The sequence below is a fragment of the Gastrolobium bilobum genome, unplaced genomic scaffold, assembly GCF_033153095.1.
Source record: "Gastrolobium bilobum isolate Gb01-03AN ecotype WA unplaced genomic scaffold, APGP_CSIRO_Gbil_v1 utg34787, whole genome shotgun sequence".
NCBI lineage: Eukaryota > Viridiplantae > Streptophyta > Magnoliopsida > Fabales > Fabaceae > Gastrolobium > Gastrolobium bilobum.
In genome coordinates this window covers 9,748-31,168 of record NW_026897009.1, presented here as the reverse complement: position 1 = coordinate 31,168, position 21,421 = coordinate 9,748, and the positions used below count along the sequence as shown (strand labels likewise).

At 36.0% G+C, this 21,421-nt stretch overlaps 3 protein-coding genes across 7 annotated transcripts; 2 read left to right on the top strand and 1 right to left on the bottom strand.

The window, feature by feature from the left end:
• Positions 1–739: 739 nt before the first annotated feature.
• Positions 740–13,026, bottom strand: LOC133303386 (probable prolyl 4-hydroxylase 3). Of its 4 annotated transcripts, none has more exons than XM_061503292.1 (9): positions 12,700–13,026; positions 12,505–12,589; positions 11,930–12,027; positions 11,712–11,809; positions 10,421–10,550; positions 10,124–10,311; positions 9,669–9,758; positions 1,194–1,215; positions 975–1,099 (listed from the first exon to the last, which is right to left on the bottom strand). In XM_061503292.1, the coding sequence occupies exons 1-7, from the start codon at positions 12,894–12,896 to the stop codon at positions 9,685–9,687; spliced, it is 870 nt and encodes a 289-aa protein (XP_061359276.1). In that variant the 5' UTR covers positions 12,897–13,026; the 3' UTR covers positions 975–1,099; positions 1,194–1,215; positions 9,669–9,684. The 4 variants fall into 4 exon arrangements, with proteins under 4 accessions (XP_061359277.1, XP_061359276.1, XP_061359279.1 ...); XM_061503295.1 differs by having other exon boundaries at positions 12,505–12,580; XM_061503293.1 differs by lacking the exon at positions 1,194–1,215 and having other exon boundaries at positions 740–1,099.
• Positions 13,027–14,573: 1,547 nt separating this feature from the next.
• Positions 14,574–17,323, top strand: LOC133303394 (pentatricopeptide repeat-containing protein At1g20300, mitochondrial). Of its 2 annotated transcripts, XR_009750457.1 has the most exons (3): positions 14,574–16,336; positions 16,560–16,935; positions 17,040–17,323. XR_009750457.1 is itself a non-coding variant. In XM_061503304.1 (2 exons), exon 1 carries the CDS (start codon positions 14,693–14,695, stop codon positions 16,286–16,288), a length of 1,596 nt encoding a protein of 531 aa, XP_061359288.1. In that variant the 5' UTR covers positions 14,574–14,692; the 3' UTR covers positions 16,289–16,336; positions 16,560–17,323. The 2 variants fall into 2 exon arrangements, 1 of the variants encoding a protein (XP_061359288.1); XM_061503304.1 differs by having other exon boundaries at positions 16,560–17,323.
• Positions 17,324–20,363: 3,040 nt separating this feature from the next.
• LOC133303406 (uncharacterized protein At1g76070-like) lies at positions 20,364–21,421 on the top strand. Its single transcript, XM_061503319.1, has one exon. It carries the CDS (start codon positions 20,462–20,464, stop codon positions 21,272–21,274), a length of 813 nt encoding a protein of 270 aa, XP_061359303.1. The 5' UTR covers positions 20,364–20,461; the 3' UTR covers positions 21,275–21,421.

The following is a 21,421-nucleotide window of genomic DNA, read 5'->3' as shown; positions in this document are numbered from 1 at the left end:
CATTGCCTTGGTCGTCAAGCGGGGGTAGGTTCCAATGCTATCAACCTCGAGGACATGGAGGAGAGCATCCATTGCTTCACTCTCCATGACAACTTTAAAAATATTTTTTTCGCATACTAGTTTCTCTATATATATGCCAATTAATCTTAAAATTTATAAAACTCATTAGGTTGCCTATTTATTTACTCTAAAAAATATTTTGTCAGTTGATGTTTAATACAGTACGGATGAAATGATATATAATAGAACGGAGAGAAAAAGAATAAAATAAAATATTTATACTATTGGTTGGATTAATAATGGACTATTCTCTAGCCTGTCCTTACCTGTATTTTCACATTTTAATAAACCAAACTATTATTTGAAAAGGCTGCGATTATGGGGACTTCATCCTGTCCGAAGCATACGATTCGGAAACATTCTAAGAAACCAACTTGGATCAAAGACAGAAAATAAGTTCGGTAACAGTATAGAACCTAGGATTCAACAATGCCCTTCAAATAAAATTGACATTGAAAAATAAATTTTAGACTTACGCTGAAAGTATGTAAATGTGATTAAACAAATGCTACAACCTAATTTTTTCTTATAAAAAAAAATTAATTGTAATCATTGTTAATTCATGTATTATATCATATTATCGAATAATGCGTTTGACTACAATAATGACTTAAATACAAACTTCTTAAATAAAGAGACAACACATTGAATGATAATAATAATATAAAAAATACACCAACAACAGATTAAAATAAACTTTTTTACATACTAAGATTTTGTACTTCTCCATACGTGTTTTAACTTCTTATGTGACAAATAACACATTTTCAAAAACTTATGCATGATTAATATACTCGCTTTTCAGTATGTTAAATTACAAATTGTATTTCTGCCTATATTCAACACATCCTGCCCTAGTAAGCCTCTTACTTACCTAAAGACATCTTCGTTTGAAACTCTATGACAACTATAAGTCAAATAAGAACTCAGATTATATCAACATAAAGTACTCTTTTTTCCCCTTTCCCCCGAGGGTATTAACTACGAGCTAGAGAAACCGAAGCGTTTTTTTCTACACGTGATAAAAGTGCTGGCGTACCTGAGCAAAGGAAAATGTCACTAGGTAGCATAAGTGTGAATAAAAATGCATTGAATATGTGTTTCTCCAATCGAAAATGCCATGAATCACTCACCCTCTAATAATCCATTTGAATCCTGCAAACATAAAATCATCAGGAGCTAAATGATATGCGATATCAATTTGTTAACTAAGGAAGTTCAATGATCCAACAATCACACTCGGGTACTTCGGTGTTTAGAGTGTGACACAATCGTATATATGATATGAGACGGATCCTTCCTAAACAAGGGTAGAAAAGTTGTTTTTTTTTGGGTAAATTATATAAAACCATCTTGTACTTAGGTGTTTTTTTAAAAGACTACCTTCTACTTTCAATTGAAACAATTAACCTCCTTGTACTATAATATTTCAACAATTAAACATATTTAGTAATTTTCAGACAAAAATACACACCACCAAGTGTCGTGTATATGGAGAAAACAGCTACTCTTAACCTGTTCTCTTTGAAGTGTTACGCACCCAAACAATTGTTAGTCTGGAGCCAACCTAATGAATTAACCAATAATCCTTCTAACATGGAAAGGTAATGTTTGGGTAAATTTGGTGAATAGAAACTTGTTGCAACTGCGAAAGAGCAGCTGATGATAGGAACTTGTTATATCAGCTTTAGAATTATGGATAGAAACTTCTCAAGGATCCTTTGAATTTTAATCTTCAAACTTGAAATGAATATTCCCATGCTTAGGTGCACCATTTCGTTTGCCAAAAGGGCCTACATAGACTCGGTGTACGGCTTAAAATGGTGCTGTAATTGTTCTCACGGACATTTTACTGGGTACGAAGTTGTATCCTATACAAATATTAAAATAAATAATAATGAATTATCAACCCCTAAAAACCCAACCTGTGCTTGGCCACTGATGCATTTGGAGGTCACTGTAAAGGATTAGAGTTAAAAGGAGCAATTTTTGGGGAAAGATTTCTCTGTTAGGCAGTAATTCCAAAAGTTGAATTTTTTCTGCAACTAAGGTAATTAGAGCCCAACTCAAACTACAATGATAAAGCACCAGAATCCTGAACAATTAATGGCTACCTAAAGCACTGACAGAAAACCCTATCAATTCTCTTTGCCAGAAAAGCAAAGCCAATTTTCCAACGAGTGCGATTAGACTTTTTGGGATTGGACACACTTCTTCCAAAAACGGTGCCGATTGGTTATTGTTGATGGACGAGTGGATCTTCCATTTTCCTAGTAGCCAGTATTCTCCATAAACCAGTGGTGATGGGTTGCAGATAAGGATAATTTTGTTTGAAAATTACTAAATTTGTTTAATTGTTGAAATGTTATAGTACTGGAGGGTTAATTGTTACAATGGCAAGTAGAAGCTGGTCTTTTAAAAAAGCATCTAAATACATGGTGATTTTATATAATTTGTCCCCTTTTTTTTTTAACAAAATGGGAAGTATTTAAGCTTTAATATGCAAACTTTTTTTTGGGTACATAGCTTAGATATGCTAATTAATTTTACGCAATTGGGAAGTATGTCGCATATTCTTTTACAAGAGGAGGGTGGGGAGACAGCAAATCTAACATCATCAAACCTAGTTAATTCCAGCAACTCAAGACAAATTAAATGGGCACTTTGAAATGGTATTTTCAAATTGATACTGAGAAGTTTTATTTTTGGATAACAAAAAGAATGAGAGCGAGGTTCGGAGCTGAGATAAGATTGCTCTTTCGTGACCAGAAGGTCATGGATTTGATTCTACGAAACAATTTCTTTACAAAAATGTTAACTAAGGTTGCGTCCTCACCCTTAGGGTTGGCAAAACGGGCCAACCTGACTTGACCTGGCCCAACCCGTTTGCAATCCGAAAAAAACGAGTCGGGTTAGGGTTGGCTCGAAAAAAAAGCGAACCAGAAAACTCAATCCAACCCAACCTGAGCCGGGTTAGGGTTGTGGCTCGCTGGCTGGCTCGAAAAAATGACTCGCGAGTTGGCTCGAAAAAGGGGTTTTCAAAATTGGGGGGTTCAAGTAGCACATCAGCATGCTGCAAAAACCAGAAAAGCAGTATATCATAACTACTCAAGCATCTCAACAGCAACAAGTGAATGAAAACCAAGACTTGAAGATAAGTATGATACCCACATGCGGCAAAACGAACAACACAAAAAAAATAAAAATAGAGGCTCAACTTAACCAAACCACCTATCTCGATATCTTCTAGCTGCATCATCATTGCAGATTTGGTTAGGGTTACCTTGGTATGCGTGAGGATGGGAGGGCTTTCTATTTGGGTAAGGCGACAAAGAAAGGGCTTGGTCGAGAGTGGCTAATGAATCTGGTTGCTGATGAGCGATTTTTTAGACAAGGAGAATGGAAAGAAATTAAAGAAAAGAGCTGAGAAATAAGTTGAATCAGCGAAGATGGAAGGCAAAATTTCCCAAACGAATGAAACATATTGAGTTAGGGTTTAAAAGTTCAATCCTGATACTGATATGCTTGCTCGGTGGTGGGGTAAGTGGTTTGATCTTTTGCCTTTTTGGCTCGATTTCTTCCAATTGGCTCGGGTTGTCAGTTCATATTTGCCAACCCAACTCAGCTCATTTTTTGGGGTTACGAGCCAACCCGACGGGTTGGCTCATTTTTGCCATCCCTACTCACCCTTACTCTCACAAAGTGGGGGAGATTGAGTGCACTAAGTGGAAGTCTCACATTGGTTAGAGATGGATTAAGTGAGAATTATATCAGTGAAATGATCCATGAACTTCATGCCTCAGGTTTTGGGTTGAGATGTGTTATGAAGCCCACTTATTGTTGTGGATTGTCGCTTAGTTCATTGATGGTGGTTTCCCAACCATGTACTCCCCCTGGCCACCTAACAATGGTATTGGAGTTCAGGCTTGTTGTCACCCGGAGTCCTAGAGCACATATTGCGGAGCCAGGGACTTCATGAGTGTATCCAAGGCTTGGTTGATAACCACATAAACACTCGAATAAACTTCCGCTTGAGGGGGAGTTACGACTCATACTTGAGAAAGAGAATGTTGGGAATTTAACCATGAATGGTTAAGTTCCACATTGGTTACGAACAGACAAAGTGAGGACCATATAAATGGAAAGATCCATGAATTTAATGCCTTAAAGTTTTGGGTTGAGACATGGTGTCGAACTCACTTATTGTGGTGGATTGTCACTTAGTCCATTGATAGTGGTCTCCCTGCCATGGACTCACCCTGGCTGCCTAACGGTGCTATTAGAGTTCGAGCCAAGAACTAGAGTGTAGCCAATAATGAAGATTGCTGAGAATTCAAGTGTGAATGGTAAAATCCCACATTGGTTAGGAATTGATAAAGTGAGGATCATATAAGTGGAAGGCCCTATGAGCTCAATGTCTCAAGATTATTGATTGAGACGTGGTGTCAAACCCACTTATTGTGATAGATTGTAACTTGTTCCATTGTGGATCATGTATGAGTTGGCGACCAAAATGTATATGGATATAACTTATAATGGGGTTTGGCCCTTAAATGACTGCTCAATGATAAAAGAGGTTTCGATCCAAAACTTGAGATAATGGATATAATTCAAAAAAAGATTCATAAGTGGTTGTGGAGTGAAATAGAACATGAAATCGTAAGCTCCCAAGCAGTTGGAGGAGCCTAGCCCGGGGCTCTGACCGCATGCCTTTTGAAGAATGAGCCGGCAACTCATTGGCAGTGGCTTGGATAAGAGAAACCACCAGAGTCGTAGCAAAAACAAACCTTCATAGGCAATTGTCAATGCTGAACTCATAGAGAAGAAAATAGATCTATGAAGGGAATAAAATATGCAATATTTACGAACAAAAAGTATTCAGTTATTGGGGAAAAATCAATATCCTTCTAATGTTGAATCGAGATCAACTAGGACAGAAATAAAGCATTGGGTCAAATTCTTCTTTTGTGTCTAAGGTAATAGCTATGAATAGTCTTTCTATATATATATATATATATATATATATATATCGTCCAAAACGATTTTTATCAGTTGTAGCAAAGAAAAAAACTTCTTGTCTACCACTATGATTGAAATAGCGGCGCTATAGCGCGAGATAGCGGTTCTGGTGCGGGTTGCGGCACCCAGACGCAACTTCCGCACCGCGACGCCACAGTTTCCGGTAGCGGCCGGTAGCGGACAACAGCTCTTGCGGCGTTATCGAGCCGCTACAAGGAAAGGAAGAGGAGTTGCAAACGTTAATGGAGAAAAACGAAGCGGTGAAAGTCAGGTGGCAGTGTTTATTAAATTTGATTATTATTTAAGGGTATAATGGGGAAAAGGCAGGATAAATGAAGGGTAAAATAGATATTTAACTTAAAAAGCCAGCCATTTTTTTAAAAAAAAACAAAACTTTAAATTTGAATCAGTCATCACATCACATGCACATCTGCTACCCTGCTTTGGTGGGACCACACTCCTTGGCTGTCACATACACATTTCCTTGGCTGTCACACACACATCTCCTTTTCAGATATTAGTCTGTCTCTGCACGTTTTTTTTTCTTCATTGTTGATAATATGTTTTCAATTCCTCCATTTTAATAACTATTTTAAATTTTTTATGTGTTTTAAAAAAAGTTTTTGAAAACGTGTAAATATATAATTTAAACAAGGATATAAATTAAATTAGAAAAGGGTTTGTTTTTAAACTTTTAAAATTTTTCAAATTAGAATCACATAAATTTTTAGATATGATATAAAATTTAAAAAAAGTGTAGAAAAGATATAGAATTTTCACATATTTCATCTATTTAAATTAGAATAAGATGATATTAAGTATCAGTTTAAAGAATAAATTTTTTATATAAGGGTTTGTTTTATTAAAAATAAAAAATGTTAGAATGTAAGTGTCAATAATCAAGAGAATAAAATGAAAAAAATTAATTATATTACTTTTTACTAAATTTAATAAAAGATACAATGAAGATATTTTCCAATTTAAAGTAATATAAATGCAATTTATCAAAAAAAAAGTAATATAAATGCAGATTACCAAAGATAAAATAAAGTATAAATACATGTAAAAAATATATATATTTACTGCATTTTTTTTTCTGATGAAAAGAGAGGGAAATATTGTTTTTTTCCCTCGTCTTTTTTATCGTCTTCTTTCCCTAGTCTTTCGCTGAGAAGAAAAGAGGCAAATATGGTCTTCTATTCACGTCATCATCTTCTTTCCCTCTTCTACTTTTCTTGGACTTTGAAGATCTGAAACAGAACAATATGATTTGCTTAATTTCCCACGATGAGTAGCTCTGAAGACTTTCGTGCGGCTTTGAAAATTTGAAACAGTCACTCCATTGAAGGCCCTTTGTTTCTTCTCCCCTGTTTTGCGACTGTTCTGTTTTGCCTTTCTCCACTCTATTGATTTTTTGGTTTTATCTTTTTCCTTGAATTGGTTTTGTTGAGTGGAAGCCCCTGTTGTTTTCTGATAATGGCATCACAAAATATCCAACAAAACAACTTAGCTTCCGTGGCTTCTTGCGGATTGGTAAAACCCACCGGTGAAAATCTTGATATGGCATGGCAGTGGAATAGTTTAAAAGATATCAATAACAAGAGATATATAACATGTAATTTTTGTGGGAAAGTTACAACAGGTGGCATCACAAGAGCCAAAAGACACCAGATTGGGTTGAAGGGGGATGTGGGTCCTTGTAGAAAAATCTCACCCGAAATTAAGAAGATTACGAAAGATGCTTGTGTGCAAAAGCTTGCTGAAAAGGATGCATATAGTGTTGATATACACGAAGATGATGATATGCTAGAAGAGGTGCAAGAAATTCAACACATTAAAAATGGGAAAAGGAGTGAGACAGCTTCAAGTGAAGCCTCTAATAGTAATAGAGCTGCTGCCAAGAGAGTTAAAGGCCCCTTGGATTTACTTTTTTTTAAGAAACCAGGAGCAAGCATTAAAGTGGGCAAAGGAAAGAGGCAAACAAGCATAAATGATGCTTGTGATAAAGAAGCAAGGGCTAGAACTATTCAATACATTGAAAGATTTTTGTGTACAAATGGAATACCTTTCAATGTTGTACGTTCAAAAAGTTTCAAGTACATGGTTGAAGCAATTGGGATTTGATGCTTGAAGATATTGGAAAAATTGAGAGAGTTAAAAAAGCAATACAAAAAGGCATAAAGCTTGTTGGGTTCATTTATAATCACACATTGGCATTGAACACAACGAGGAAGTATACAAGCAAGACTGAATTAGTTAGGCATGGAGTGACAAGATTTGCTACAACTTTCCTCACATTGCAAAGGCTTTATAAGCAAAAAAATAATCTTAGAAAGATGTTCACATCGGATGATTGGCTGAAATCAAATACAGCAAAAGACCCTAAGGGAAAAAGGGCGACTGACATTGTACTTATGCCATCATTTTGGAATGATATTATTCATTCTTTAAAGGTTATGGGGCCTCTTGTGCGGGTGCTTAGACTTGTTGATAATGAAAGAAGGCCCGCAATGGGATATATATATGAAGCAATGGATAGGGCCAACGAAGCAATTCAAAAATCTTTCAATGGAAATGAAGATAAATATAGGGATGTTTTTGCTATAATTGATAGAAAATGAGACTGCCAACTTTATCATCCATTACATGCTGCAGGCCAATATCTAAACCCCGAATACTTTTATGCTAATCCAAAGATTGATGATGATGCTGAATTGATAGTTGGACTATATAAATGCATTGACAAGCTAAGTGCAAATGAGGAAGAGGTGGACAAGATACATGGACAATTGGAAAAATATAGGAGTGCAGAAGGCCTTTTTGGTATGAATACAGCAATAAGACAAAGGAATAAAATTGCTCCTGGTAAGTAAAAGCACACTTATTTGATCACTTTAAGCTTTTATTTAACAAGTGGTAATGTTAACAAATTGCAATTTGCATTACAGCTCAATGGTGGAAGTCGTATGGAGCACATGTTCCAAATTTGCGAAACCTTGCTGTTAGAGTGTTGGGCTTAACTTGTAGCTCATCGGGATGTGAGCGTAATTGGAGTACTTTTGAGCATGTAAGTACTTGTTAAATGATTTTTGTTTGTAGCGTTTCATATCATGATTGTGAAACTAATATTCTTTATTGGAAATTGTAAACTAGATTCATTCTAAGAAGAGAAGCAGGCTTGAGCATCAAAGGTTGCAAGACTTAGTCTTTATTACGTATAATCAAGCTCTTAAAGAACGTTTTGAGAGTCGTGATTTGGTTGATCCTATTGTCTTAAAAGACATTGATGAAAGTAATGAATGGTTGGTGGGAGAAGTGGGTGAAGATGCAGAAAATGAGTTCGTTTTTTAAGATGATACATTGACTTGGAGAGATGTTACTAATGTAATTGGGGCTAATGAGCCTATAACTTACACTAGGCAGCATACTAGATTCAGGAACGAAGCTGCCTCTATGCCATCAAGCTCTAGGGGAATAAGGGCTGAACAGATTGAAGAAGGTGATAACGAAGAAATAGAAGATGAGCATGAACAAATCTACAAATTTAATACTAGTGAAGAAAGTGAGGGTGGAGAAGAACAAGGCTTTGAAGAAATGTTTGATGATGATTCTGATTAGTTCTTTTCCTTCTTGACTTTGATAGAGCAATTTGTATTTGACTCTATTTGGATCTTTTATGTTCCTAGAATATTATTAATTTAGTTTCCTTCAATGAACTAGTATGTTGCTTCCTTTATGTTCCCTTTAATCCTTGTTTTGAATGTGTAGTATCATACTTTTCATTACTTATTTCCTTCTATTTTGGGTGATTTCTTATCTTATAATATTTATATATGTGGTATAATTTATTATAAATATTTATATAGACTTCACAGTAGCGGCTTTACCGCTACCCGCTATAGCGTTTTTGGGGTCGGCCGCTACCCGCTATTTAAAACTATGGTCTACCAAAAAAAGAAAGAAAGAAACTTCATAGAAGTCGAAACATGAGGAAATAGATATGCCTAGATACTTTTTTTTCTATGGATACAAAATATCTAATTGATAGAGGAAGCACCGTAAAGATGAATTAGGAGGGTTGGGGCTGATACAATAAGAACTGCTTGCTTATACAATGATAGAAAAGTTAGGAATCCACTTGGGTCGTCAAATCTCTTCCTGCTTCAAGCTCAGGTTTTCCAAGAAGGGATCGGGAAGAAAGTACAAGCAACAATTGGGTTTATCACGGAACAACTCATCATGTTCATATCTATCTATTATACACCAAAAAATTGATCCATTTATAATTCTCCGTTAGTTGGATTAATAGATCATAATGGTCTTCCCACCATGACCGTCTCCCATATGAGGTTTGTCTTTTTATAACGAAAAGAAACGTCACTGAAAAATACATAAATGGAGAGTATGATATCCGCTTACCTAAGCCTGAACATGAAGTCAAACTCACCTGAATCAAGTTGGGACCCTTAAAATTGAGAATGGAGATTTTATGGACAAATTTCTCATAGAGATTTTCAAATAAAGTCATCTTTAAATTATTCACCCCTATTTAAAAGAGCAGTAGACTTATCCTTAGTCTCTAGAAGTACCTGCGCATTCGGTGGCTTAAACCTTGTACTCCTCAAGATGCATCCACTTTGTTGAAGACCATTTATTTCCTCTAATTACTGGGCAACCGCCTGGAAGCAAAGATAAATCAATTAACTTTACCAATCATGGCTTTCTGGAAACAAAAGAAATTGCGAGCATAAAACGAAATGCCGAATGTGGCTTTTGATTTCCACTGGAAAGAAAAAAGGATGGAATGACATGGCAAGAATATTCTCAACTTACGGATATTTATCATTATTTTCCGAGGGGCAAAATAGAGCAAGCATGTAAAAGATTAAACAGTGGCAGTAAATATATGGACCAATCTGAACCTAAATGTGGAAAGATGACTCATGAAATGTGGTAAAAAATGGGTCAATCTGAACTTGACATGCTATAGTAACAAAGTCTGTATTTACAGCTGATCCAGTGACGATTTTGAACAGTTTCTAACCATGTAAACTTGATGGATCTAGTGTGGCGTCTGGCCTCATGCTCCAAAACAGCAGAGCATCACCCATTTTTGGTTTCACTGAGATACCCTTTCTAGCACATTCGGATAAATCATTCCACCATGGCACAGAACTAAAATTTGCCTTGGCAGCAGGAAATATGGTCTCACCACCTTCTTCGACATCTGAACTGCATAATAAGTAGGAATAAAAATAAAGGGAACCATCCAGTATCTATACAAAATTCATCACAAAGCACAATGCAAAAACCATGATTTGGAAAGAGAATAAGAGCTTACAGGTACATAAGAACTGTAGCAATACGTTGGCCTCCATTCTTAGTGTTGAACTCATCAAGGAAGTAATCATAATGAGGTTCATATTTCTGCCCGACTTCATAGTGAAGAACCTGAAGTCCTTCACCATTCTCTGCATATTTTAAAGTTAATCAATAGTTATCCAGAAAGTTTAGGCATTCAATCATGCCCATGGATAGGAAGTTCTATTAGAAAACATAAAATATTTTGACAAATACACAAGTTTTAGAGCTACTTAAGCATTGATGCATAATGTAACAATACAAACTGGACCTTAGGACCACTGGTTGCTTCCTGTGCCATTAAGTTTAGAATTCTGCAGAGTCCTGTGTCCAAACCCCAACACGACCTGTGACTTTCCCCTTCCCTTCATGGAGAGACCCAATTCGCTATACCCACCCCAAGTCATGGATCTTCTATTTTAACCAAAAAGGAACGTACTAATACAACTCAGGAATTAGTTTCTCAGAGTTCTTGCATTAATTTAAATCAAACTGGTAGTTCATAAACATTTAGCTATGGAAATCATTGACAAATATCTCGAATTCTCCTTTAATACATTCTGACTCTATTGAAGGCTACCATTTTTATATTAAACCAAGCCTTTTACATTCAAACAGCTTCTCTATATGTGACAGCACAAAAACGTAACCTCCACCAAAACGACCATATGATAGATAATGAAATTCAAAGTAGAAAATTCCTAAACTAATGCACTCTACAAAATTTGTGGCTCTTTAAGAAAGGAATAGACGAGAAAAAATTATTTTAAAAGACACACAAAAACTTATTCCATCAACTTTATTATAAACTGGCTCATGACCAAGTAAGAAAGAATACCCACAATTTATAACACTCTAAAATACTGTATTTCTCTTGTTCTCCTATGCACTGATCAAATTCCTTTTGGTGCAATATTATCTTACTTTTCCACGAAAAACCCCCAAGGCATTAAAATAAATTCTTCAAAAGAATAAAATAGCCCAGTTTCATTTTTAGAATTTTTATTTTTATTGCTATAATAATGTAGGGAACTGGAAACATTTAGAATCCATCACTCCAAACTCAACCCTCATTCTAAATGGGGAAAAAGTAGCCATTAGATCTGACATGAAAATTCATCTCCAGGGAAGTAGGATTTTCAGGTATAATGGTATACGCAAATCTATAGAAGAACTTCTACAACAAATTCTATTTCGGCTTAGTGTGAAATGCAAACAATTGGTATGAAGGTATAAGCAGGTAGGCATAGGTATCATACAGAAATTCATACCTACTGGTATGAAGGTAAAGTCAGCAATTCTCTTTTCAATATTCTGGATAATTTTGTCCTTTCCTCTCTTGAGAAACATTCCTGAACTAGTTCGAACCCTACAAGCAGGGAATATCTAGAATAATGTATTACCACTAGTCTCTCAAGAACAAGTATACGAACAATAATACGATCCGAAATTGTTGGAACCTTCACAAAAACATGGAACAAAGGCAAACCTGCTTTCTGTACTCTTTCCAGTCTTGCTATCAACAACACTTGATTTTACCATAAAAGGTTTGGCAAGATTGATCAAGTAATCACATTCTTCTTTTGACTGTTCCAAATCATAGGCAGAGTTAACATTGTCACACAATATAAATCTCAACAGTTACTACTACAAGAACATAAATATGTAAAATAAGATCTCTCACTCAAACTCTAAAGTCTTTAAGCTAGTTCAAGTTGACCACAATTTGAATATTCCATGTATGAATTGCCTGGATTTTCTTTTATCATGAATTATCCAGAAGAACCTCGATCTTAATAAAATTCACTGAATTCAGTTTTCCCTGAGACTAGCCCATGCTTACAGAAGTTTCAAGAGCAATTCTACAATTTTCCATGACATAGATGCAGCACTCTATTCTATACTTGATTAACTTAATCATCCAAAAAAACATCTAAGGAACAAAATATTCCCAATCTCAACGAGCTAGGAACACCGATTTGTATAAAAAAAAAAAGTTTAATAATAATAATAATAATAAAGAACGAGGAGAGGCAGATCCATAAGCAGATAACAAAAACTGACCAGGAAATTGTGATAAACGATAGCTCTTGGCTCCCAGGAGAGAAATTCAGTCCACTGCTCCTGCCTTTCTACCAAACTGTCACCACTTCCAGAAGCAACAATTATGAAAGATTAAACACATTTTAGTTCGAGAAATCACTCCATGTCCAAACAAATCAAAATCAAACGGAACAGAATGAATTTCTATTATAGCACCTTTCAGAGATCTTGCGCCTGAATGCACTAAGATCCGTGGTTGGAGAATCGTCGTTGGTAGATGGAAGATAAACAAAACCGAGAGCAAGGAGGACGAGAAGAACAAGTGTGAGCATCAAAAGCGTCGAGAAAACCAGCGTAAACGTCGACCATTTCTTCCCCTGTGCCCGTGTATGCGTATACCTTCCTTTCGCCATGAGCTTGAAATAATGTTTAATTGAATCTGCTCCAAAACCCTAAGCAATAAACCAACGATTTACTCAGTCGTACTCATATCTCACTTCATTGACTCCAGTCGCACTCTCTACCTACGTACCAAAATATTTCCCGCCGTCCAATAACTCGGTATCTTTCTGTTATCTTATCTGTTTTCGTTTTTTATTTTTATAAATAAAATTCAAAATATAAAATCAGGATATAGAAGCGTTGTTGGCGTGCGTAATAATGAATTGGGAGTTATGTTTTTTTCCTTTTTAAAAAGTTGAATTAATGCTGGGGTTGTTGGAGAACGTGCACGCATAAGCTTATTAGTAACTCACGGTATCTTTAGCGGGGGCGTTATGCGTAGGTCCCCTTAACGGCACCTGGTTTCACCTTTGACCTTTCTGGCTTGCATTTTTTTTTTTCTCTTCTAGACACGGCCCATGTAATGAAAAATTGGTGCCTGGAAATATGAATTGGATCAACTCTAATGTGCTGGTTTTAATAATTAAGCCCCAAACTATGGATGCTTCTCAAACAAAAGTTCATCCACTAAAATAAACCCAAAACTTATCTATTAATCAAAATTAATATTTCTTATATTATAGGAGATAAAATTATTTTTTACACAAAAAAAGAAATATTAGATTCATGTGAAGAGAAGAGAAAAAAAAAATATAGACCTCAACATTAATCTCTTTAAAAAATCATTAAACTAACTGTCCATTAGCGATTAGTTTGAAATTAATATATATATTTTTTATGTTAGAACATTTTTTATTATCATGATATTCATCTATTTGGGTCATCAGACCTCCCCCATTCACTGAGCACGGTGGCTAGGTAACAAAAATAATTTCAGAATACCCCAGGAAGAAAACCACTCGAAAAGAGATGAATAACGACATTCAAAAGCAATAAGTCCAAAAGTAATCGTTACCGATCAAAGGAAACAAATAAAAAACTTACTATTTTTTTTTTTAGTTAATCCAACTTTAATTACCTTTTTGAGGTAAGTTGGCTCCCCGATATCTTTACAAGTTTTGACTCTCTGAGCCGGCTGCAAGACTAATCCGAAGTGCAGAGTGATATATTTAAACTTCTTCAAAATGTGGCATATGAGAATCAAATCGAAACATTTTTTTTTCACTTACTAAATTTTATCTTGTTACAATTAAACATACCATGAGAAAATAAATTAAAAATGTAACTTATTAATACAACATAGGGCTAAAATACATTTAACATAATACCCACATCAACTGATTAGTGTTACTTCAGCTTAATAAGTGGTCCAGACTTCGAGTCGTGAACAATGTATTAAAAATATGTCCTAACTAGATTAAAACTTACTAAGGTGGTGGCCAAATTGTATTTGAAACTGAAGACGGTATTTGATTGTATGTGGGAAATTGTTATGTATTTTTCCATATTTGCAGCTCTCCGGTAATTTCTCCCGGCAAAAAATTTTCTTTCCTCCTACATTAATTTGGTCCATTCTTTAAAGAGCCCAATTTGTCATTGTATTAGGCCTGGTCCATGATTATCATTATCTCTCTTAGTAAACGTGAGGCCCGCTAACATGTTAATGAAGAAGAAAATTTTGGACTCTCGTAAATAAGTAATCGTGCGTGGGGGCAGGGCATTGGCACTTCTAATACGCCGCCAATAACTCAACCTGGTAAAGCATGCTTCACTGTCAAGAGTCACCGGAGAACACGAAGCGCGCACCAGGGCACCCTGAAGTGGAATATTGAATTGGAAGCCAAGTGCCTTTAAATATTAACGAACAATGCTATCCATGGCCTTCGTCAAATCAAGGTTACGCTTGCACCACTCTCTTTTTCCACGCACTTTGAAATTATATTCTTCTTCTTCAGCTTTAGCTTCAGAAGCTCATCTTCAGCATGACACCAACGAGACTGCCCCTGCCAAAATCACTAATCTATCTCCCGAAGAAACCGATATAGCAGACAAGTTTCACGCTGTGATTAAAGATCACTACAGAAAAAACCCTAACCCTAACGCCACTCCACCCACACCCAATCTCACCATCTCCGATCTCTCCATTGATTTTTCCAAAATCTCCACCGTTCACGCGGTTTCCCCCTCCATTGCTCGCCGTGTGATCGAGAAATGCGGTGGGGTTCGCCATGGCATTCCCTTCCTCCAATCTCTGGCCTTTTTCAACTGGGCCACCGCACTCGACGGCTTCCCCTCCTCGCCGGAGCCCTACAATGAGATGATTGACCTTGCCGGAAAGCTAAGACAATTCGATTTAGCATGGCATTTGATCGATTTGATGAAAGCTCGTGGTGTTGAAATAACCGTTGGCACATTCTCTATTCTCGTCCGGCGCTATGTGAGAGCCGGATTGGCTGCGGAGGCTGTGCACGCATTCAATAGAATGGAGGATTATGGTTGCAATCCTGATAAGGTTGCATTTTCAATTGTGATTAGTAGCTTATGCAGGAAGAGAAGGGCAAGTGAAGCTCAATCATTTTTTGACAGTCTCAAGCATAGGTTTGAGCCCGATGTCATAGTGTACACTAGCTTAGTTCATGGGTGGTGCCGCGCCGGTAATATATCAAAGGCGGAGGAGGTGTTCAGGGATATGAAGATGGCTGGAATCAAGCCTAATGTTTATACTTATAGTATTGTGATTGACTCGCTGTGTAGATGCGGACAAATTACCCGTGCGCATGATGTTTTCTCGGAGATGATAGATGCTGGATGTGATCCTAATGCAGTTACTTTTAATAGTATGATGCGGGTTCATGTGAAGGCTGGTCGAACTGAGAAGGTCTTGCAAGTGTACAATCAAATGAAGAGACTCGGTTGTCCTGCTGATACAATTAGCTATAATTTCCTAATAGAGAGTCATTGTAGAGATGAGAATCTCGAAGAAGCTGTGAAAGTACTCAATTTGATGGTTAAGAAAGGGGTTGCCCCTAATGCATCCACTTTCAATTCAATTTTTGGATGCATAGCTAAGTTACATGATGTGAATGGTGCTCATCGGATGTATGCTAAAATGAAGGAACTGAAGTGCCAGCCCAATACGTTGACTTATAATATATTGATGAGAATGTTTGTTGAATCAAAATCTACTGATATGGTTCTGAAAATGAAAAAGGAAATGGATGAGAATGAAGTTGAACCTAATGTGAATACATACCAAGTTTTGATTTCATTGTTTTGTGAAATGGGGCACTGGAACAATGCCTACAAGTTTATGAAGGAGATGGTTGAAGAAAAATGCCTAAAACCAAATCTATCAGTTTACGAAATGGTTCTGCAGCAGTTGAGGAAGGCTGGACAGCTAAAAAAGCATGAAGAGTTGGTGGATAAGATGGTTGCCAGGGGATTTGTGTCTCGCCCTTTGTAGAAGTAGCTTCTTCTTCCCATCTTTAGAGCTTAATAAGTGAACTTCTAAGTAAGTATGACTATAAAATCGTAGTGTTACTTGCTAATTGCTATAAGTGACACACAAATGAGGGCTTTTTATTATAAAGTAATTGTGTGCCTTATTCTTTTTTATTAGAGGCTTGAATCGTTATTTATGTCCTAGTGTGGAGTTTTGGTTAAGGTCTTGGATGGAGTTCTTCTTTTAATTTGATTAACTTGATGGCCATCATTTATAACTTGATTTATGGCAGGCTCTTGAAGAAAATGGCGCAAATGTTGTTTGAAGCACTTCATTGAGCGTGTAATAGATATGTTGTGTTCTTGTTGCTGGGCAGGGTATTCAATTGAGCTCTTGTTCTCTGATTGCAAGTTTGTCAAACTCTTGAGGTGTTAAAGTCAATATGGGACGTCCATAACTGAGAATCTTTGAGGTTTAAACATTTGTTTCCTCACTCATTATCTCTACTGCCACTTGTATTTATTTTCTGAAATCCTAAATTTGCTCTAGAAGCCGTGGAGGTTTGACTGAAAGAAACAAGATAGCAGTATGTCCCTGTTGTTCATGGAGTTGCTAACATGTTGTGGCATATTCAAAAGAAACTGAGAAACTCTTCCATGTGGGAGGAGGTAATGCTATCAGTATGATGTGAACCAGGCCCCAACCCCTGCCCAAATTTAGTGCTGCTCATGTTTTTACCGGATTGATAAACTCATTTCTAATTTTGTGATAGCAAACTGCAAAAGCGCCTTGAAGCTAAGCAAGCTGCGATGTTAGCTGCTTGTGAGACTCCACTTGGCTGTTTATCCGGTTCACATTATCTTCTAGGCTGGCCAAGAAAATGTTTCTTGATTGTAATATGTTGGATTAGGTTGGACGACAGCTAAGTTCGATGTTTTCCTGGGATTCTGCAAGCTTTTTGCCTTTTTTTTTCAGTTCATATTTAATTTTTATTCCATTGGATATATGAGGGGACCAGCTATTCATAAGATGCGGGATGTGTCATGCCCATAAATATGGAACCTGTTGAATTAATAAGATTAAATTGCATTTGCATTTTTAATCCAACAACTTACATTTTAAAAGAGCGATTTTCCCATTAGAGCATGTGAGTTTATAAAACCATGTATATCTCACATTAGATAAGGAATTGTGTGTGGAAATGCATTATGCGTTGCGTGATTACTGTTTTGAAATTTTATGACCTGTGTCCTTTCAATCTGTTAGGAGGTTTTGGTTTGTTTAGGAAGAGGAAACCGTACTTGCCATAAAAAAGAATCAACAGCGCAAAACTCAATCCATCGTGTGGAAATCAAATGATATTTTTTACGGAGTTTTTTTTTTCTTTTTGGTGAAAATATCAGTTTGCAGAGTTGCTTCTCACTGATCTGTTATTCAAAGTGCTCATTGTAAAGTTCGACGAACGACGTGGAAGTCTGGCATTTACACGTGGAGATAAGAATGTTCAAAGTCACGTTGTGAGACTTGTTGACTTAAAAGGATATGCACGTGCTCAAACAGCTGTTAGTATGAATTCTTACAATATCAGGGAAGTAGATGAGAGCTTAAAGCAAGTAGGCCCTGCGCCCCCCAAGGAAGTTTGGTACTCATTTTAATTTGGACATCTTAATAAAACATGTCGTGTGCATGTATTTTATTAATAAAGCTCAACATATAAAATTCTGAAAAAAAAAAAAAAAACTAAATCATGGAGCTCGGCTCCTCAATTGAAATATTAATATTTTTTTTTTAGAGTTAACTCAATTCTAATTACCTTTTTCAGGTGAATTGGTTATCCCCGATATTCTCATAAATTTAGACTCTTTGAGTTGACTATGAGACTAATTCACTCTCAAAAATAATATATGAGAATCAAATCGAAGACCTTTTCTATTTCACTTACTCAAATTCCTTGCTGGTTATTAGCTCAGTTTGGTTGAAATATTAAAATTTAGCTACACTAGTAAGTCACCCGCAAGACCCATTCAACGGATTTCAACTTCGAACTATTTTGCTCCCAAAAATTTAGGCCCTGCCTTCTTCACTGCCAGTTGATGGGAGCCTGGTCCAACATTCAAAGAAAATGCAACTTGTAAATCATGATATCTACCTATTTTCATTATTGGGATTTATTGCACCCAAAAACATTTTGCAACACAGACAATAAACAAGAGAGAGAAAGTGAGATAAACATAGAGAAATACCTGGGAAAAATATTTTCTGAGATTTTGTTTATAATATCCATATTAAATATTTCTCACCCCACTTTCACATCATTCCATATCAAATACCTATACCAAACACTCTCTTAAGTTGACATTTCTATAACTTTATTATAAAAATATAAAATATTTTTCGTTCGACCCAAGGATGATGGATGGTTTGCTCTATTTCCCTGATAAGGAGGGATCAGCAAGAATTCTGACTTTATCTCTCAGTGTACAGTCCAAGGTAGGTAATGCAGAAACGTTGGATGTTAATTACCGATATTATTATCGTGAAGTTATAGGTGCCAATATCCAGAATACTCTTCATAACGAATTATTATGATACTGTTACATGTATCATACTTAACTATTAATTTTTAAACTTGGAGGTATAAAATTCATTAAAAGCACTTTATGTTTAATTTCACCTAAATCTAGAAATGGAATTATTCTCATACCACAAATAATTTTAAAACACTTTAGGATTTAGGAACCATCTCAAAATGATTTGAAATGACAAAAAAGTTATGCATAAAAGAGCAATGCAGTAAATTTAATGCCATAAAATATCTTTGTATTTAAAATCGATTATTATTTTATTGATTTATTATTAAGATATTTGTTTCGTATGAATTTCAAAAAGTTTCATTGCAATAATTTTATTTTGGTAAGTTAGAAAAAAAAAAAAAAGCAGCTAACGAATATAAAGGACTCCCAGAGTGTAACAGCAATGAAATAATTTCTTCGCGGAGAACATATATGCCAACCCGCAATGTCCAAGGACGAAGGGCGATCTCAATAATCTCTGCAGTGACAGTTGCATATACACGGAACTGGAGGACCCTATCAGAGGAGAGCGGGGACTGCTTCCAAAGGAATCACTCTCACACGTCATTCCCGCTAGCCTAACATTATAATAAAATTATGATTTTAGTAGAGTATTAGCTATCAGGCCTAGCATTATAATAAAATTATGATTTTAGTAGAGTATTACCTATTAAATATAGTGTAATTTATAAAAAAAAAATTGTAAACGAATCCTTATTTACGTATTAGTAATTCTTCTATAATTTTTTCACATTAGTTATAAAAAATTTAAATAATGAATATAAATCTTAAACGCGTCTCAAGTGTCAACAACCGGTAATTTAAAATCTTATTTCACTTTTTGCAAAAAAAAAAAAAAATCTTATTTCACGCATTTTCTTTTAAAATTCACGTTTTTGTATTGACTCTAGTCGTCTTATTTTACTAAAACATTTTATTCCTTTGTCTTATTTTATTTTAAAACGCACGCGTCACGTTCAATGATTAGATCAAAACTTAACAAGTCAGAAGTAGACGAAGTGCACAAAACGACCCCATAAAAGGTTATTCCGGAAATTGGAATAATTCTATGAAATTCTTAAATAAAACATATAGCTTGCTCTCAAAGTACTGAGGAAGAATCTTTCAAAAAAAAAAAAGTACTGGGGAAGAAAACAATATATCCCGCTGCATCAACTGCGACCTGTTTTTTATTTATTACCCAAAAAAATAAATGCCGCTAGCTAGCTGTTTCATATTTGTAATAAAGAATAAAGGATTATAGTTGTACCTAAAAAACTAGTAATAATTATTTCCAAAAAAAAAAAAAAAAAAACTAGTAATAATTGTAGATTTGTAGTTATGTTAAGCGACGAGTTTTTTTTCTGCCGAGTCACACCGTTTTTATTTGACCAAACCCATTCTCCGTTTCCCACCTTTCTTGAAAAAATCAAATAAATATATATTAACTCCCATCCCTATAGCATAACCTTTCTTAATTAAGAAGTTCTAGTTTCACCCTTTAACCTTCTTAAAAAAATCCAAGATATATATAAAGAGACTCCAACCGATTTAGAACATACAGAATATCAAATCCCAAACCTTTGCAAGCTTCTACTGATATCTCAGAACTCTTTGTGTAATGGAAAGGCATCTTAAGCTGAAGAACAAGATCTTGAAGATACTACCAAAAACAGTTTCAGCAATCACTGTGACATTTCAAAACCCTCCATTCAGCCCAGGTAGGGATCACAAATCAAGACCAGAGAACACAACCAGGTGGCTTAAGCCTCATGGCGGCAAGGGATTCTCTGGGCCTATCATATCCATGATTCCCGATGAAGCTAGAAGAAAGTCCAACGATGGCGGCAATGGCATCGAAAATCAAGAACCCACTTCACCAAAAATCTCGTGCATGGGACAGATCAAGCACAAGAAGAAACAGATCAAAAAAGCCAAGGCCAATAACAAGTCGCTGCCGAAAGAAGCGAGAAAGGTTGTTAGCAACGCTTCATCTTCCACTTCAAGAGACATAGTGGCAAAGAAGCGAGTGTCCACGTTTCAAAGGATGTTATTCCATGTGGCGAAGCCAAGATCTGCAGGGAGGAAATCTGATGCTTCTGCGACTCAGCCTAATAAGGACGAGTTTGCGGATAAAGCACCGCGTGTGAGTCAGATGAAGCGATTTGCAAGTGGACGTGATGCTTTGGCTAATTTTGATTGGAAGGTTCAGGTTGTTCAAGAGGGAATAGATTACTATTCGGATGAAGACAGAGTGGATAGTGATGATGCTGAAGAAGAGGATGTCATAATCCCTTTTTCTGCACCTATTTTGGTTGGTGGTGGTGTCGGTCATGGAGGTGAGCTTAATTTGAAGCCACGGAAAGAGATTAATCTTTGGAAGAGAAGAACCATGGCTCCTCCAAGGCCTCTTCAATTGGATGCCGTGATTTGAGCAAATCGATTACTTGCTCATTAAAATGAAGACTTATTCTTTTGGATTTTTTATTTTTTTTGTTTTCGTTAATTTATTGAAACATTTTGCTGTGCAGAACTACAGACAGATTTAGGTACAAACAAATGTAATTGGCGACATGGCGTG

What these genes read in the sequence shown, in the direction of transcription:
- LOC133303386 (XM_061503293.1), bottom strand. Translation starts at nt 12,896, where the DNA reads ATGGCGAAAGGAAGGTATACGCATACACGGGCACAGGGGAAGAAATGG. An exon ending in AGGCGCAAGATCTCTGAAAG is followed by an intron (nt 12,590 to 12,699) that starts GTGCTATAATAG and finishes TGCTTCTGGAAG; the next exon opens with TGGTGACAGTTTGGTAGAAA. An exon ending in AGATCCATCAAGTTTACATG is followed by an intron (nt 9,759 to 10,123) that starts GTTAGAAACTGT and finishes CTTTGCTTCCAG; the next exon opens with GCGGTTGCCCAGTAATTAGA.
- LOC133303394 (XM_061503304.1), top strand. Translation starts at nt 14,693, where the DNA reads ATGCTATCCATGGCCTTCGTCAAATCAAGGTTACGCTTGCACCACTCT.
- LOC133303406 (XM_061503319.1), top strand. Translation starts at nt 20,462, where the DNA reads ATGGAAAGGCATCTTAAGCTGAAGAACAAGATCTTGAAGATACTACCA.